General features: G+C 37.2%; 1 protein-coding gene across 1 annotated transcript in view; it reads left to right on the plus strand.

Annotated features, from left to right (window-relative positions):
• The window catches only part of LOC140137125 (uncharacterized), a 41,655-nt gene that overhangs the window by 13,629 nt on the left and 9,888 nt on the right, over nucleotides 1-18,138 (plus strand). The window contains exons 11-22 of the mRNA XM_072158780.1: nucleotides 821-964; nucleotides 1,394-1,501; nucleotides 3,092-3,205; nucleotides 5,376-5,690; nucleotides 7,406-7,549; nucleotides 8,027-8,167; nucleotides 8,319-8,462; nucleotides 9,580-9,720; nucleotides 9,938-10,078; nucleotides 11,088-11,231; nucleotides 13,143-13,277; nucleotides 13,610-13,750. Coding sequence (XP_072014881.1) covers nucleotides 821-964; nucleotides 1,394-1,501; nucleotides 3,092-3,205; nucleotides 5,376-5,690; nucleotides 7,406-7,549; nucleotides 8,027-8,167; nucleotides 8,319-8,462; nucleotides 9,580-9,720; nucleotides 9,938-10,078; nucleotides 11,088-11,231; nucleotides 13,143-13,277; nucleotides 13,610-13,750 — 1,812 coding nt within the window. The remainder of the gene's footprint in view (nucleotides 1-820; nucleotides 965-1,393; nucleotides 1,502-3,091; nucleotides 3,206-5,375; nucleotides 5,691-7,405; nucleotides 7,550-8,026; nucleotides 8,168-8,318; nucleotides 8,463-9,579; nucleotides 9,721-9,937; nucleotides 10,079-11,087; nucleotides 11,232-13,142; nucleotides 13,278-13,609; nucleotides 13,751-18,138) is intronic.

Below are 18,138 nucleotides of genomic sequence, written 5' to 3' on the forward strand. Positions count from 1 at the left end.
TTGGTTGAGAATTAAAGAAACAGTGATCTAAAACCTAATGAAAAAACGAAATCAAAAGTTGCACTTTTGTGTTCTTGATCAATGAAAGCACGGCGCTAGTTTTAACGTGCTAATCAATGGAAGCGCAGCGCTAGTTCTCTTGAGCACAAACGCTTTGTATACAAATCAATAGGGAATTTAATGCAGCAAACTGCAACTTTTAAATTGGTATCTTCCTTGGTTTGGGGATCGTCGTGTCTTTATTTCTTAAACAATTTCAACGAATGAGGTCTTAGATTCGAGCTAATAGATGCAGCTATTCTGCTAGTTCCAATTATGACATATCTGTCTTTGTTTAGGATATACAGGAGGTGAACATAATTGGTACCTTAATATTTTGGCTTATTGTATGTATGTACCATTTATGCATACTTTGTGTTAAATACAGGATGGACAAACAAGAACTTTACCTAATTTGAAAGGTTAATTTCTCGGACTTTAGAGCAGCTATTCTCAAAAGTGTAACATATTCTAAATATATATCTTTCTAAGAATAATGTTGTGAAAAATGAGAGAAACAGAAGCTAAAGTAACACAATGGCAGCAGTTTTACGTCAGAGGGTCTAAATCACTTTGTCCACACGTAATTCAATAAGATGTATTACCAACAGTATTGCGTTAGGCATGCATATTAGCATGATTAGTAAACTAGCAAAGCTTACCCGAAGGTAAATTCACAGGAAGAGCAGACTGAAGCCAATTTCAACAAATTGACAAATGCTTCTTCTTTTAAAAATCTTCCAGTCATTCAACATTGAAATGTAAACTTTTATTTGATTAGGTTTATGGAATTCGTGGAGTGCATGGAGCAATTGTAGTCAGACATGCGGTAATGGAATTAGGAGTAGAAGCAGGAGTTGTTCTGTCACTGGAGTATGTAATGGAACGACAACTGGTTCTTCTTTTTGTTTCACGCAAACTTGCCGTAAGTATGATCATATTACATCACATCTTCTTCTTTTTCTTCTTCTTCATGGCCAAAACTGCTACATCAGAATGCAACATATTAACATCCACCGAATTTGTACATTTATGTCATAAAAGGTCATAAAACTATAAATTGTAGTCATTTCAAGAGGATATTTAATATGTTAAATTTGTAAGAAGCAGTCGTTTCATTAGATGATACAACTGATGGATACCAATCATTTTGATACAGCTCGTATATTTATATACGCTATAATATAGGATATACAATACTACTAAAATTGTCCAAGGTGGTTTCAGTTTGCCAAGAACTCGATTGACAAATGCATATCTTGTTGTGAGGTATAAGTGCTTATATTCGAATTGGAATCTGAATTATGCACTCATAAACAAGTTCAAAATATTTCGCATTATTTTATCACGACAGAATGTGCATCAGACCCATGCCAGAATGACGGGACATGTGTAGATGGAGTTTTTGAATACACCTGTCAATGCGCTGACGGATACATAGGTATCAACTGCCAACTGCGAGGTACGTAAATCATTGACAAAAAGCAATTGCATTCAGGCAAAACATAAATAATGCCGCGTGTAACATAAGCAATATAAGTATTGTTTCGATTGACAGGGATGGGCTTCTCCAAAGGCGTTCCAGTTTCCAGAATGTTGTCCAAGCTAGTGCTTTTCTTCTTTGGCATGTGGCATGGTTGATGGTACTTATATGATAGACTTCAAGTGCTGGCTGGGCGTTACAGTTTGCAGTCATACTATTCTGTCTTAGGTGTGCTGATGACAAAATCTATTCTGTTTCTGCAGTTGCAGTCCTAGTAAGCTGTGACAGGGCCGGGTTATGGAAGATTCCAACAAGGTAATATCATGGCGAAATTAAGGTCATTCAGCATCCTAGCAGGATACCTCCTTGACCGATGTGTGTAGGTAACAATTTCAGCGTCAATTCCAGAAGTGGATTTTTTTCAGAAGGTAGTCTATCAGGACAATGAACAGGAATAGTGCCAATACATCACCCTGAAGTACTCCAGTTGTTACTTGGAAAGGCTCGGAGATACTTCCATCTACCATGACGGTACTATTGGGGTCATTGTAGAGCAATGGCATTTACCACAACCTTTGGTATTATTTAATGCCGCAGCACTGAAAACAACGGACCTGTTGATGGAGTCGAAGGTTTTTTTGAAGTCCACAAAAGTGACTGTCAGGGTCCTTGAAGCCTTCCATAATCCTCCTTAAAATGTGTATTTGCTGAGCACAGCTGGGTCCTGATCTAAAGCCAGCCTGGTTGCTTCTCAATAAAGGATCAATGGGCGGTATAATCCTGTTCAGAAGAATCATGTTATACACTTTTGCAGCAATAGACATAAGTAAAATACCGAAATACCACGAAAGTTTGTCATGAGAGAGGGAGAGAGAGGTCGTCTTCTTTGGTAGAGGAATGCTAACATTTTGAGAATCATATGAATCATTCAATCCCCTCCTCCCTGATGTGCTTCAACAGTTATAGCACAGTCCACTGCTGCTGCCTTGTTGGTCTTCATGGCTTGCTTCGATTACTTCTTCACGAGTTTGGGGCTCAGTGATAATAGGAAGATCTTCAACAGCTGGTGCAGGAAGTTCTGAAGCTGCTGTGCCGAGTGATTCCTTCCATAACTCAATCAGTTCATGGTCACTGGTTTTTTGACTTTTCACACCGTTCCTTTAGTACTTCCCAGAAATCAAGTCCAGGTGGTGGTGTAATTCCTCATCTCATCGACCAGCTTCAGGTCTTCCATCTGCTTGTTGAGGGTAGCAATCGCATCACCTTGATAAGAGTTGCTAAGGCTGGTGTTCATTCAAGATCCTCCATTCTTTCTCTGGATTGACGAGACTTGTAAATGGAGTACTGCTTTTTGGCCTCATCCCTTTCAAGTTTAAGTATGAAGGTTGTGTCTGATACCCAACTTGCATAATATTCTGAATAAGTGCAATATTAATTTTAGTATTTTTTAGTAACTCTGTTGCTGGGTTTTTCTTGTTCTGTTTGTATCAATGTGTATGCATTTTGGTATCATTTTACATTTATCTTGTGTGTTATAAAACATACTATACTTTTTTTTATTATGAACAGATATAGACGAATGTGCATCAGACCCGTGTCTGAATGAAGGGACATGTGAAGATAACATTATTGGATATGAATGTCTATGTATTGATGGATACATAGGAGTCCACTGCGAAGAAAGTAAGGGCTTCGATTATTAACGAACGAATGTTTGGACAGTATTTTTGTAGGACATGAGAGCACATCAGCCATATCGAATTGCATTCTGAATACGAAGAATGTCCTGATATCAAATAATTTTGATTTTTTTTTTAATTCGTGATATAATACACATTTTATGGCAAATGATTAAAAATTTATATTTTTATATTAAACAGTCCTCGAAGTAAACATTATAAATCTAATGATATGTACTTAAAGTGTATGTAGCTGGGGTGAAAACCCGACGATCAATTGAAAATTTGACCTTTCGTATTGAAGATATGGATTTTTCCCCCAAACACCAAAAAAATTAGGTCTTTTGGGTGGAAAATCTTCAAAGGTCAAAATTTTCAATTGATCGTCGGCTTTTCATCCCAGCTACATACACTTTAAATACATATTATTTAATAGTTTACTTCGAGGACTGATAAATATCAAAAATTTAAAAAATGAAGGAGTGGGTGTAATATAGACCTAACCCTCCCCCTTTTTTCGGTGCACTTGTTACTGGACAACTACTTAATCCATTTTTATTAAAAAATAATCCTTATATTGTACTTTTCCAATATGAACTTAATGGCATGATAACAGCTATGTAATGTTCCCGGTTTTTCTTCAAAAAAGAAATGTGGGTTAGCACTATATTGCTACCGACATTAAACCTGGGGTCCTAGATTTTCTATGAACAATAATTTTGATCTGGAATCATTGAGAATGTGTTTCTTACATCAACAACGACTAGATTCGATATTTTTTTTCAAAGAAATTTACAAGTGACCGGGTTGTGTGTAAAAATTGTACGAATGATTTCAACAAAACAGTTAGTCTGTTTAAGAAAGCCTATACTTTATGCTTGCATACTTTACTTATGGAAATTCTCATGTACTTGGTCAAAAAACAACTTATCGCGAAACCAGTAACATGTGTTTTAGGTGGGTTAGGACTTTATTACACCCACCCCTTCAAATATCAAATTTTAATAATTTTTATTACTTATATATCGCCAATTGAAAAAAACAAAATTATTTGATATCAGAAGGACATTCCTTGTATTCAGAATTCAATTCGATATGTCAGATGTGCTCTCATATCCCACAAAAAATACTGTCCAAGCATTCATACCAGAGCCCTTAAAATAATAAATTTACACAAAAATGGTTTAATTTTAAAATTAGGATTTTTTAAAGTGTTCGGGTCCTTTTTAGCGCAGTGTATATTGATCAGTTTCTCAATTCTATGGTTGTTTCCAAGATCAGACAGACTACATAGATTGTTTTGTTTGTGAAATCAGGGCAGCTACAATTATTTTGTATGTACTGTTCATTTCACAATAATTCTCCACAATATCTTTTAAATATCTGGTATAAAATTAAAACAACTTATCATGATTATTATGATAAGTTAATCATTATGTTAATCATAATATATTTTACACGACGTGCATAAGAACCTATAAATAACAGTTGGTGTCGCATTTCAACATTTTGTATTTAATAATTATGGCCACATACAGCCTGTCTCAAAAACAATGTGCAAGTAAAAAGCGCCCTCTATGGCAATTAGAAAATACCGTTGTGACATGATGCTTACATCAGCGTCAAGGGCGCAGTCTTAGCTCTCATATGCCGTTTGTTCTGCTCAATTTGCTTGTTTTAATCTCGAGATATATATATAGTATAAGGTCAGAAATTGAAAACTATTGTGCTTTCCTATGAACCTCCCTTTTTATAAGTTTATTAGTTTCCTTTTTGATTACCTCCCCAGGTTTCCCCCAAATTGACCCCTGTCACTCCCCCCAGAATATTATGAAAGGTGACGTCAAACTACCATGCAAATCCCCGTTGTGGTTCAGGGGGCTGTACAATGAAGTTCATAATAATTATTTCCAGTGAACCCTGTATTAAAATTTACATAAATAGTTCTTTTATTCAATCATAAAGACTTTTAGTGTTTTAAAAGAATAGGATGTCAACCCCTGATTATTGAAATCCATGGCGGTGTTCGGATATCAACATTTAAGTACAACTGCGACCAACGTAGCGGGCAAGTTGGAAGTTAATAAATTGATCATGAATATCTCACCTAAATCACGATTTAATTTCATGTTTCAAGTTTTATTTTATTGGTACTGTTTGTTTAATCGTTCCAGGATCGATTCGCCTAGTTGGCAGCAGTGACCCCAACCAAGGACGTGTTGAGGTATTTCATGATAACAAATGGGGTACAATATGTGATGACTCGTGGGATACAAATAACGCAATTGTGGTATGTCGTCATCTTGGACTACCACACAATGATTCGTATGGCGTCACACAGGCACATTTTGGACCTGGATCTGGACGGATATGGCTGGATGATGTCAAGTGCTCTGGAACAGAGAATAGTTTCCTGCAATGCAGCCACTCAGGATGGGATGTTCATAACTGTGATCACTCTGAAGATGCTGGTGTTATTTGTTCAAATAGTAGGTTGATTTAAAGATACAAAAGTTTCATTTTGCAAAATCAGAGATATACCATACTTGCTAACTTGATAGATTACATACTTGCTAACTTTGCCGGATCTAATGTTGAAGTGTACTCTAGGGTAATTGTCATATAAATGAATGTTATAGTCTAGTTATAGGTTAATAACTGCGCATTAGTTATTTGGAGGGCATTGTGAAAAATCTAAACATTTTGCCTTTGGAACCGAGGAATATCCCGAGGGAAGCAGCCCCGATGGATATTCTGAGGTCCAAAGCAAAATGTTTAGATTTTTCACAATGCCCGACATATAACTGATGCAAAATTATTAACCGAATTCATAACCGTCACTTTTAACTCATCACTCAACCAAATCTCAAGATTTTATTCTCCGAAATTTGTTGAAATAAACAATTTTTATCAAAACTTATATTTCGCCATTCAAAAAGTCGAACAGGCTAAAACGGACTTAACAATTACAGCACTGCGCAATCACGCCATATGCAAATATGATAGTTGCGTGCGCGTGTAGAGTTCCGGCGCAACAGATGCGCACTACGCGGAAGTCATTGTACCGCGTAAGCATACGCGGAGGTCATTGATGGATATCAATAACCTCCGCGCCGGTGTGCGTATATCATCTAACGAGCAATTTAATTGGGACGCACATATGGCGTAATACGCGGAGGTATATGAATCAATATTATAAGGTGCTTAATTTTTTGTGCTATAGTCAGTAATTTTTGGATACTTAGTATCTGGTAGAATATACACCAAAGAAGCAAAAAGTATTTGCCACATTTTTTATTTTATGTGGGCGGGGCCTAACCAGCCAATTTCAAAATGGCCGCCATTAAACATGCTGAAGATACGGGTAACCATGTTGGTGGATTTCGTGTAAAAAAATTAAACGAGAACCTAATCACATTATCGATTAATTGCCCACAAAGTAAAACATGATAATCAATACAATTTATATCTTAAAACTAAAAAATCATTATCAAAATTGAAGGGGTGGGTGTAATATAGTCCTAACCCTCACCCGTTTTTTCGGTGCACTTGTTACTGGTTTCGAATCAATTGCAGTTAAAAACATAATAGATTGGACTTAAAAAGTAGGCTAATCCTTATATTGTACTTATTAAAATAATGTGTAATTTTTGCATCAATATGAACTTATTGGCATGATAACAGCTGTGTTATGTTCCCTGTTTTTCTTCAAAAAAGAAATGTAGGTTAGCACTATATTGCCATCGACTTTAAACCTGGGGTCCTAGATTATCTGGAATTATTTAGTACGTGTTTCTTACATCAACAACAACTAGATTCGATATTTTTTTCAAAGAAATGTCCATCTCATAAGTAGTTCTAGAAACTAGTGTGGAATTCTTGGGGCAAAACACCTAACCCACAAAAGTGACCGGTTTGTGTGTAAAATTTGTACGAATGATTTCCACAAAACAGTTAGTCTGTTGAAGAACTCTTATACTAAATGTCTTTATGCTTGTATACTTTACTTATGGAAATTCTCAAGTACTTGGTCAAAAAACAACTTATCGCGAAACCAGTAACATGTGTTTTAGGTGGGTTAGGACTTTATTACACTCACCCCTTCAAATATCATTGCCAAGGCTTACCAAAAGATAATTTTACAAGAGAGCCGACAAAAGCCAATGTAAACAAATTGATGAACGCCTTTTGTAATTTTGATTAGGTTTGTGGAATTCGTGGAGTGCATGGAGCAGCTGTAATCAGGTATGTGGTAATGGAACTAGGAGTAGAAGCAGGAGTTGTTCTGTCAGTGGTGTATGTTGTGGATCCTCAACAGATTTGTCTTTTTGCAACACACAAATTTGCCGTAAGTATGATCTTATTACATCAGATCATGGTATCATGATCGAATCGTAGATACCTTGCTTACGTTATACATATTGTGACGCCGTTCATTACCGTTCTTTTAGAAACATTCTTTTTTTCATTTAGCACTGTATTGTATGGATCTACTTTGATCTAAATTGAATTGTAAAAAATCAGAAATTTTGCGCGGTGAGTGCAACTCAATCATGTCAAATTATAAAGCCGCCGTTTGATACATTAACAATTTCATACGAACGGGGATGGTATAACTGCCCCTAAAAGAGTATTTCCCGGTGCACCAAAATGCTTCCATGCGTTTCCAAATAACCGGGGCTAATCCTGGGATAAGTCCATCCCTTGCGCTCATTTGCGATCATACTTCTCTTGTTTTTGACAATGTGGTACACAATATTGACAAATCAGATTGTATAAAGCAAACCCCATATCTTTACTTGTCGCTACCTCCTTTCTCTACCAGAGTGGGGGTCATGGGGTTCATGGTATCCTTGTAGCCAATCATGTGATGGTGGAACAAGGACAAGAACTAGGACCTGTCCTATAAGAGATGCTTGTGGTGGATCCAAGAACCACTCGGAGGGATGTAATGTGCAAATATGTCGTAAGTGTTATATTTCGAAATTGTAGACACTAAATTCTTTGCCAAAATGTAAATAAATAGGATAGATATTTATAACAAAAAGGGTGGCAACACAAGCGGTAAAATATACGTACGATGGATGTAGCTTTTCCTTTAACTTTTATTTTATTAGCATACTGGAATTCCTGGAGTGAATGGAGTTCTTGTAGTCATCCATGTGGCGGTGGAACAAAGACAAGAAGTAGAACTTGTTCTGAACCAGGGGCTTGTATTGGATCCCCGATTGATTTAGCTGAATGTAACATGGACCGTTGTCGTAAGTTCACGAACTCGTTTCTTCCTTCGACTTTCCGTATCAGACTGGGGCCCATGGAAATCATAAGAGTTCCTCGTCAGAGGAAGTTTTGAATGAGAAAACGGACATTTTTGGTAAGAAACGGCCAAAATGGACAGAATTTAAATTATCTCATTCTATTGGATGAGAAACTTCATGGTGTGTATGTCAATCGTTATTGTCTTATTAAAAACGGTGAGAATTGGTAATCCCCAGTGAGCTCAAAACAAACATTATTTTCTCATCCAAAAGAATGAGAAAATTTTTCTTTCCATTTTGGCCGTTTCTCACCAAAATGTCCGTTTTCTCATCCAAAACTTCCTCTTGTACCTGCAGTCAAAAGTGGGTGGTGAAACTAGAGCTTTATATATTTTTACTGGGAGGATTGTCTACAGTGGCTATGAAGCATCCGGGTCACTTTGTGCAATGTTTGCATTAGTGACGGTACATGACCACTTTTGAAGACAATTCAGTCAATCGAGGTGGACTGATTTGTCTTCATGGGTTAAGTAAGACGTGACGGAAGTAAAAATGTGAGAGTACAATCAATAGGTGGTGGAACTCAGGACCTCTCTAATGCTAGACAATCATTGCCAAGTCTGAGGTTGTTGAGACATGTGGTTGAAAGTATATGTAATGACCGGATGAAAATGATGAATTACTTAAGGTGGTACTACACCCACTAATTTTGCATTTTTATCAAAAAATAACTACGCACTGGTAACAAAAATTACGTATATTATAGGGGCAATGAGTCCAATTACATTATATATGTTAAGAAATGAGGTACATTCTAGCGGTACCTCTTTTCCTGATCATAAATAACGTACCACTTGAGTCACCGAAATTCCAATATAGTAACTGGATTCCTTGCCCCTATATACATAACTTTAGTTACCAGTATGTTATTATTTTTCGAGAAAAATGCAAAAATAGTCACAAATTTATCAAGGGGTGTAGTACCACCTTAAATAGATATCTGTACTTTAGTTGGCATATTGTAAGATGATCATACTTCCCATATTGTTTTTGACAATGACGTACTCCTTATTCCCAAATAAGATTATCTTTACTCGTTGAATCATCCTTTCTCTACCAGAGTGGGAACCATGGGGTTCATGGTATCCTTGTAGTCAACCATGTGGTGGTGGAACTAGGACTAGAACCAGGATCTGTCCAATAAGTGGTATTTGTGATGGATCCGAGAGCAACTCTGTGGAATGCAACACGCAATTTTGTCGTAAGTATTCATCATGATCATGAACTTTCATTCATTGGCAGGTCTTATAACAGATGAGAATAAATGGGACTTGTGGATTACTAGATGTATTTAAATGTACTTTAGATAGCATTGGGTAAAATCGTATTTCCGTTATTGTTTTTGAGAATTGATTAATTAGAGTGTGATGAATGCAAAACCCTTATCGTTACTCGATGATACTTCCTTTCTCAACCAGGGTGGGAACTATGGGGTTCATGGTATCCTTGTAGCCAATCATGTGGTGGTGGAACTAGGACTAGAGCTAGGACCTGTCCAATAAGTGGTACTTGTGCGGGATCTGAGAGTAATTCAGGGGAATGCAACACAAAATCATGTCGTAAGTATTATGTATTCATGATCAAGAATTATGTATTCATGATCATGCACTTTTATTCAATGAAAGGCCTTATAATACTGTCTACAAAATGAGAATAAATAGGACATTATATTGGAAAAAAACATAAAAAGGGTAAACAACACACAAGAAATAAAAGCAAACAACAACAACAAAACAAACCAGCAAAATATACGGAATAGTTATAAGTAAGGTTCCAGGTAAAGTATCGGATACGTACCGTAAAGCCCATGAGGCATAATACAATATATACCCTGACGCCGTGTCGGATATAAGTCCGTGAACATGGCAAAGGTTCTAAGTCAGCAAAAATATCTAAATCCAGCGATGCTGTGGTCTTCATCAGTGCTCGGGCTCTAGTACTATAAAGTATAAATACTCGTAGACTCATTTCTGACTGTAGCAGTCAAGTTAGCTCAATCGATAAAGCGTTCGACTATGGTGCGAGAGGTTGCAGGTTCGAACCCTGGCGGTGCCTAGTACGCTCTCGTGAAAAATTGAGTTAGCTTGAAATTCCCCTGGACAAGGAGCTTACTGCTAATTTGTCTTATTGTAACCCGTACGAAACTCGGGGAGCTGATCCTGGTTACAAAGGTTATTTGTGGAATGTCTAGGCTGTGCGCTCTTGAAGCAGCGAAGTCCCTGAATTGTTGTTTAATGGTTTATGTAATGATGTGGGCCGTAGTGATCAGCAATATCCTGTATAGTGTGCTGAGGCGTTGTGGCTGTGCGTAGCGCACTATAAATCACTGCGCTTTTTTTTTCTTTTGCTTTTTTTGACTAGAAAACATTAACATACACGTGTATTCGACGAGTCACCAAAGGCATTCCAATTAAGTTTTTATAGGACTCACGTCTTTACAGCACGTATCCGACACTTGACTCGGAAACCTGCTTGTAACTGTTTTACTTTGCGTGCCGACGTATCAACATTGTCTCTTAAAATATACGGATGATGGATGTGTCTTTTTCTTTAAATTTGATTTATTAGCGTACTGGAATTCCTGGAGTGGATGGAGTTCTTGTAGTCATCCATGTGGCGGTGGAACAAAGACGAAAAGTAGAACTTGTTCTGAACCAGGGGCTTGTATTGGATCCCTGATTGAGTTAGCTGAATGTAACATGGACAGTTGTCGTAAGTATAATGTTATTCGTCATCATATATAATTTATATTTTATTTTGGAAGGTGTATTATTACTTGTCACTTCCTTTGACATTTCGTATCAGATTGAGCCCTGGACATCATGGATTTTTCAGTCACAATGTGGTGGTGAAACTATAGGGCTAGAACTAGGTGCTTGACATTTGCATCTTTTTGCTGGGAATGGTCAACATTCTCCATTGATGGTCAGCTTTTCATCCCAGCTACATACACTTTAAGTACTTATCATTGGATTTATAAAGTTTACTTCGAGGAAAATGTCAAAACTTATCAAATTTTAATAATTTGCCATAAATTTTGTATTATATTGCGAATTTCGGCTTCCTACTTAAATTTTCCACTTCCGATGCTCTCACTATATAGCACTTCATAATGAGTGGTATGATCATTTTGAAGACCGCAAAAGCATCGCAATGGTCTTGTTGGATCTATCGAAGCCCTTTGATCGTGTTCCTTATGGCCCATTGCTCCAAATAATTTGACATCCAGCTGGTCGCCGTCCATGGTGCTGATTAAAATCGTGTTTCTGTCTTATCTGGTGTTCCCCCAGAGCTCTGTCCTGCCCCTCTTATTTCCTACTTATAATTATGATCTCTGCCTTCTTCCGTTTCTTTGAACCACTCTCTTCAAGCCCATCAAAGATCCTTCTGAGCTGGTCGACTTTCAGTCTAACCTTAATACTGATAAGATTCAACACAGTTTGTTATTTACGAGTGGATATTCATACGTAGTGGTAGATAAAATGAATTAAGTTTTAACTTCAACATTTCACTATTTTTTCGCTCACCTGGAACGTTTTCACTAGTCCGACTAGCGTCTTCAGCAGATGGTGATGCTGTGATGATATCTTGTCTACAATCGGGATATTCCTCACTGATAACGTCATGTGATTGACAGAATGACGTCATAGGATGTTACGATGTAGCGACCCCCCTGGGTATCAGCAGGTTATCCCAAATAGGATCTATTTCAAGTCCTTGATCATGATTTAGTCTTGGGTTTTGAGTCCTTATGTGGACGGCTTCAAGCTCCGGGAATACTCTTTTTGTTCCCGTACGAGCACCTTGACGCTTTTTGAATCTTACAACATGTTCCCTCACCGCTGATTTGGAGCTGCCAGTAGTAGACTTGTGTTCCTGGCGGTTTCACCAATGTAACTAGCGTCACAGTCAGCGCAGGTTATTTCATATACGATCCCAGACTGTTTAAAGGGTTCTGTCTTGTCTGTAGGGGCAACTAGTGCACTCCTACGCGTATTCTGTGGTTTAAAGGAGGAGTGTGATAGATTTTGTTAACTTACTCAAACAGTGTATTGTTGTGCATTCGTGTGAATTTGGGTCAACGGTGATTTTGGCCTTGAGGAAGTACGACTCGTAACAATATTTTGTACATAATTTATCCATTCTTACATTTCCCTTTTAGCTCGCTCGCTCTTTCTTTCTTTCTTTCTCTTTCTTTCTTCTTTCTTTCTTTCTCACACAATGTATGATCAGTGTATGATGTATTGAAGGTCTCTGGCTATTAAGAGTGCACACCGGTAAATACAAGTCTCCTATACACCTTGGGGAAAAATCACTGTTTCGAAAATGAGAAAGTGGCCCTGCACTTAAATGTAATACATTAGAAAACACTTAAAACCCAACTAGTAGAGGCCCTTATACATGTTATAGTTCATATTTATTCCTCATTTAGGCCTGGGTAATAGATTGTCTATGAAAAATTAGCAGGATCCGTCTTGCCCAATAGAACTCCATTATCATATGGTAAAAAAATTCTGCTGCAATTACGAGCAAATCGTAGTTCAAAGTGAAATATATATAGTTTGCTTGAACTATTACTAGATGTAATCTTACTCGACCTTTCCTGTACCTGTTTCGTTCCAGAATGGGGGGCATGGATTCCATGGAGTTCTTGCAGTAAATCATGTGGTGGCGGATGTAAGACTAGAACCAGAATTTGTCCTTTACCTGGTGTTTGTGATGGGTCACCGAGTGAAACATCAGTCTGTAACACACAATGTAGGTATAATCTTCATATCAAAACAGCGTGTCCTAACAAAGTAATATATGTAGAATATGAACCGTATTTTGCGATGGTATGAAAAAAACGACGCCATGTTCTCAGATACTATTCCCACACACTTACTACAAATGTCTGCTAAGTATCAACTCCGTATCTTAAAAGCAACTTATTTGAGCATAAGACGACATGAGTGTCAAGAAGAAGCTGGAAGACTAACCATGAACCCACCTGTGTTTCTTACGCAAATCTATGTTTCAATCTTTTTACAAACCGATGTAATCAATAACCAATGTTCTAGAGGCGTTCCATTTCCTTATCAATTTTCTAGCATATTGGTCGCAATGGGGTCAGTGGGACACTTGTAATCGTCCATGTGGTGGTGGAACAAAGACCAGAACCAGACAATGTTCGTGTGGTGATTGTACAGGACCCTGCAGTCAGTCGGTTGCTTGTAACACGCAAACATGTCGTAAGTAACCTCTTCAAAACTCTGCATGTTGATGAAAACGTTTAAATTTGGGACTTTTGGTGATTCCGAGCTGATTTTTATAACACCATTTCTTCCGAACGGAATGTCGCAGTGTGATGAAATCTTGCGAAATGATTAGAAACTGTCTCTAGTTTACTTGATAACTATTGACGTTTATAAGAGGGTGCACCACCAAATCACTCCACGTTTTATGCACCAGTGAAATGCGCTTAAGGCCAGAGTAATGGAAGACACATTCGTCCACGACCGAATTTGAGATTTTTTGATATTTATCAACACTAAGATGTATTCTTTTAACTGATAAAATACAACTTGCTAATATTTATAATTATTTTTGCTTGATTTATTTCACTCTTTTCAACTCTAAAAAGTCACATGGCTCAAGACAGCTTAGTAAATTGGCGGGAAATAATGAGTCAGAAATGCGCGAATGCGAAATATTGTGATTACGCGCGCGATTCGCGTCGCGTGACGTGGCGCAACTCTGCGCGTATGTCCAACGCAGTCAAGGCGCATTCGGTATGTAGTTAACGCCAGCAAATGTGGTGTAAACAAAACAAAAATTTGCAGTCAAAATGCCACTTAGATTTTTTAATTATTTTGAATTTTGGCGCACTGAAAGCAGAGATTATAGAGAGTTCCCGTGTTTTGGGTTACCCGCCATCTTGGAGGGAAACGGGCGCAGCACTAATTCAGCGTCCCATAGGATAACGTGTGAATTCGGCCTACTTCAAGCGCCATTTCTAGCGTCCCTGCAATACTTGGCAAAATAAATTTGGTATCAAATTAAAGCTCTGTTTCTCTAGATTCCAAAACTTTTGTCGGCATATATCGATGACCATTGACTTTTTTCGCTATTTTGCGGTGCAAAAAAAAAGAGATAAAAATATACTAAACTCACCACTCACATTTCAAAATCGGGTTTCTCTTAATCCGCCACAGAGAATTGCTTTTGAGATCAATTGTCCAGTTTTTTTCTGCATGTTATCATTAAAGACACTTGTCGAATTCATATAAGCCGATATTGAGGGATTTTAAGTGAACTTGTCGGTAGATATGGTCGCTACAATCTCATATTCACTATGGACTATATTAGCCGAATTTCGTTGTTACATAAAATGCGGAGTGATTTAGTGTTGCGCCCTCTTATAAGGTGTTAAACGTTTTCAAAATCCACATTTATTACTCAGTAAGTAAACTAGAGAAAGTTTGAAGCTCAACACCGAAGATTTCATGTCTCTGCGACATTCCGTTCAAGAGAAATGATGTTTTAAAGATCAAGTGCCGAAATGCCGAAAATCGAATATTTCGACTTTTCCTCCAATATGCGAAAGTTTGTACAAAACTCACAAAATTAGTGACAGACGACAATTTGAGCACGTCTTTGAACCGAGTTTAATTTCTTTTCTAGATTATCAGTGTTGCCATTTTGTTTTGGAAATCATTTATTACTGAGTCTGAAGTATAAATACCCCGCCCCCCGTTCCAGTGGTAACAATTACGATCTTTTTGGGTAGGCCTACTGAATATTCAGCAAAACGGCTTCATGCAGATTAACAATGTCTATTAACCTTAAAATCAGTAAGTTGAGCCTTTTTGAGGATTTTTTGACGCATTTCTAGACTTTGCAGGCGCCTACTCGGCCAATAAAGTGTTTTTTCCAATAATATTTTATGAGGATGACTTTTTTAAATCTTTGTTTATCATCATGATTGAAATAGAACACATTTTATGAAGCGCATCTCTTATTTTGCACGAAGAATGTAAAAGGAACGCGTTCATAACGACGGCCGTTACAAGGGGGCGCAGCACTAATTCAGCGTCCCATAGGATAACGTGTGAATTCGGCCTACTTCAAGCGCCATTTCTAGCGTCCCTGCAATACTTGGCAAAATAAATTTGGTATCAAATTAAAGCTCTGTTTCTCTAGATTCCAAAACTTTTGTCGGCATATATCGATGACCATTGACTTTTTTTTCGCTATTTTGCGGTGCAAAAAAAAAGAGATAAAAATATACTAAACTCACCACTCACATTTCAAAATCGGGTTTTCTCTTAATCCGCCACAGAGAATTGCTTTTGAGATCAATTGTCCAGTTTTTTTCTGCATGTTATCATTAAAGACACTTGTCGAATTCATATAAGCCGATATTGAGTGATTTTAAGTTAAGTGAACTTGTCGGTAGATATGGTCGCTACAATCTCATATTCACTATGGACTGTATTAGCCGAATTTCGTTGTTACATAAAATGCGGAGTGATTTAGTGTTGCGCCCTCTAAACTCCGTTTACAATTTTCAGAATACCAACACTCGCGCAATAATTAGCAAATGTTATTTTGTAGAATGTAGCACCAATAGGGTCATTGACCAAATCAAAGGAATGAGGAATACGGCGGTGCGAATCACGTTATAAACACTATTGTAATCCGTTCCGCTTGAAAACACGGGAACTCTCTATAGATTCATTGGTGCAAAAAGATGCATATTTAGACCATATACAGCATTTACAAGTGTGAAAGTCTTACCGTTTTAAAATTTAAGGACGTTTTGTGCATAATTTTGACATTTTTTACTAAAACGTCGATTTCTCAGAGTTCACTTTTGACAATATTGCGCGATTTTTGTGACAAGATAACTCGAAAAATATGCAAGCAAAGGGTAAACTTTTTGCACTATCCTTTAGAGTACATCAAAGTCTAGGGAAGCTTTTTTCATTTTTTCAAAATATTTGTTTTAAACAAAAAGATACACCATTATGTGCAATTTTTAGCTTAATAGAGTGACAAAATGGCTTTTTTCACATGTTTTTTTCAATATTTCGAAAAAGAGACGAATTTCAAAAAAAATAAAAACCTTCCCTAAGTTCATGTCTCTTCTTCATGAAAAGCTAACTGATTTTTTTTTAATCCGAACGGATTTTTTCTAAGTTGTCACAAAAAATTGGGGTAAAAAGTGAATTTTGTGATTTTTCAAAAACTTGAGATTTTTGAACAAATCTGACGTCACCATGGGATTCCTTGACTTATTTCCTTTCCAAAAATGTATAGTTTTATATACTTTGGACATACAATTCAGAAACATTACTCGTTGACTGCCGATAAAACGCCCAATAAAGACTTAGTCACCGGACCGCGCCGGCCAGTTAAAGTACATGCCCTATCACACCACTCCACACCATACATAAATTCTCCCAGTCACATTTCCCAAATATGAAATTAAAAAAGTCAAATTTTAATTTACTTCTTTTAAAGTTTGGCAGAGGCGGGGTTCGAACTCACGGCGCAACGCTTAGTACTCTATGAGCCTAGCGCCTTAGACCACTCGACCACTTGTCTTGTTGTTATTTAATTTGAAACTTATTTAAAAATATAATCGCTACCACGTGACAAGCAAAGACAGAAAACGTATTATATTTTGGAATTTTATCATTAATGTGTATTATAATAGAGCTACCATTATTTATATTGTTGAATTCTCAAGCGCATCATTTCGAATTGAGTTTTATTCCTAAAGCCCGATACTGACTCCACCTGTACATTTTAATTTCATCGCGGGATGCTGAGATGTTTGAAAAGCATCGCAGCATCGCATACCGCTGCGAAGTGGAGTCAGGATCGGGCTTAATTCGAACCACCAGCATCCATGGTTCGATCATGGAAGAAAGAGATAAGAAGGAACCACAACGAACGCATTCACTTTGTCCACTCCCTTTACTGACATTTAGTTGACATTGTTATTCATGAGGATTTACTTTGGTCAATACCCCGCGTTAAATAGGTGATTGGTATTGTATTCCATGTATTTGCATGTCTTCTGGAGCGTGTGTGAAGGATGATTTGAACTAATGACCTTCCGTGCAAGCACCCTATAGGATTTTCTTTGGTGACGTGATCATCGGTCATTGCTGGCCTACATTTTTTTCTTCCATTTTGTCCAATTTTTCCGAACTTTGATGACTTTTTTCTCAGAGTTGGCAGTCTTTGGCACTGAAACGAGTTAGCTAGTTACGATTATACACATATAAACTATTAAATTAAACAGGTTTTATGTACCGGACTCAACCGGAACATTGTGCATTATTTAAGAACATTTTACATCTATTTTTCATCGAAAAAGTCACCAAAATCTCACCTTATTTGCTAAAGATGAAACTCAGCAAAAAAACGGCCGATTTTGATTACCTTTTCGATGTTTTATAGGACATTTTCTACACAACACGATCAAGAAAACAGTTTGACTGTAGATCCCAAAACAAAGCTACTATACATGTTCAGAGCATCAGTGAAATTCCATAATCTTACTTCTGGGTAGCGTTTGTTTGTTCGTGGATGGGTTTGTTATACATGTTTTCCAGTAATGATTTTG

The sequence above is a fragment of the Amphiura filiformis genome, chromosome 17, assembly GCF_039555335.1.
Source record: "Amphiura filiformis chromosome 17, Afil_fr2py, whole genome shotgun sequence".
NCBI lineage: Eukaryota > Metazoa > Echinodermata > Ophiuroidea > Amphilepidida > Amphiuridae > Amphiura > Amphiura filiformis.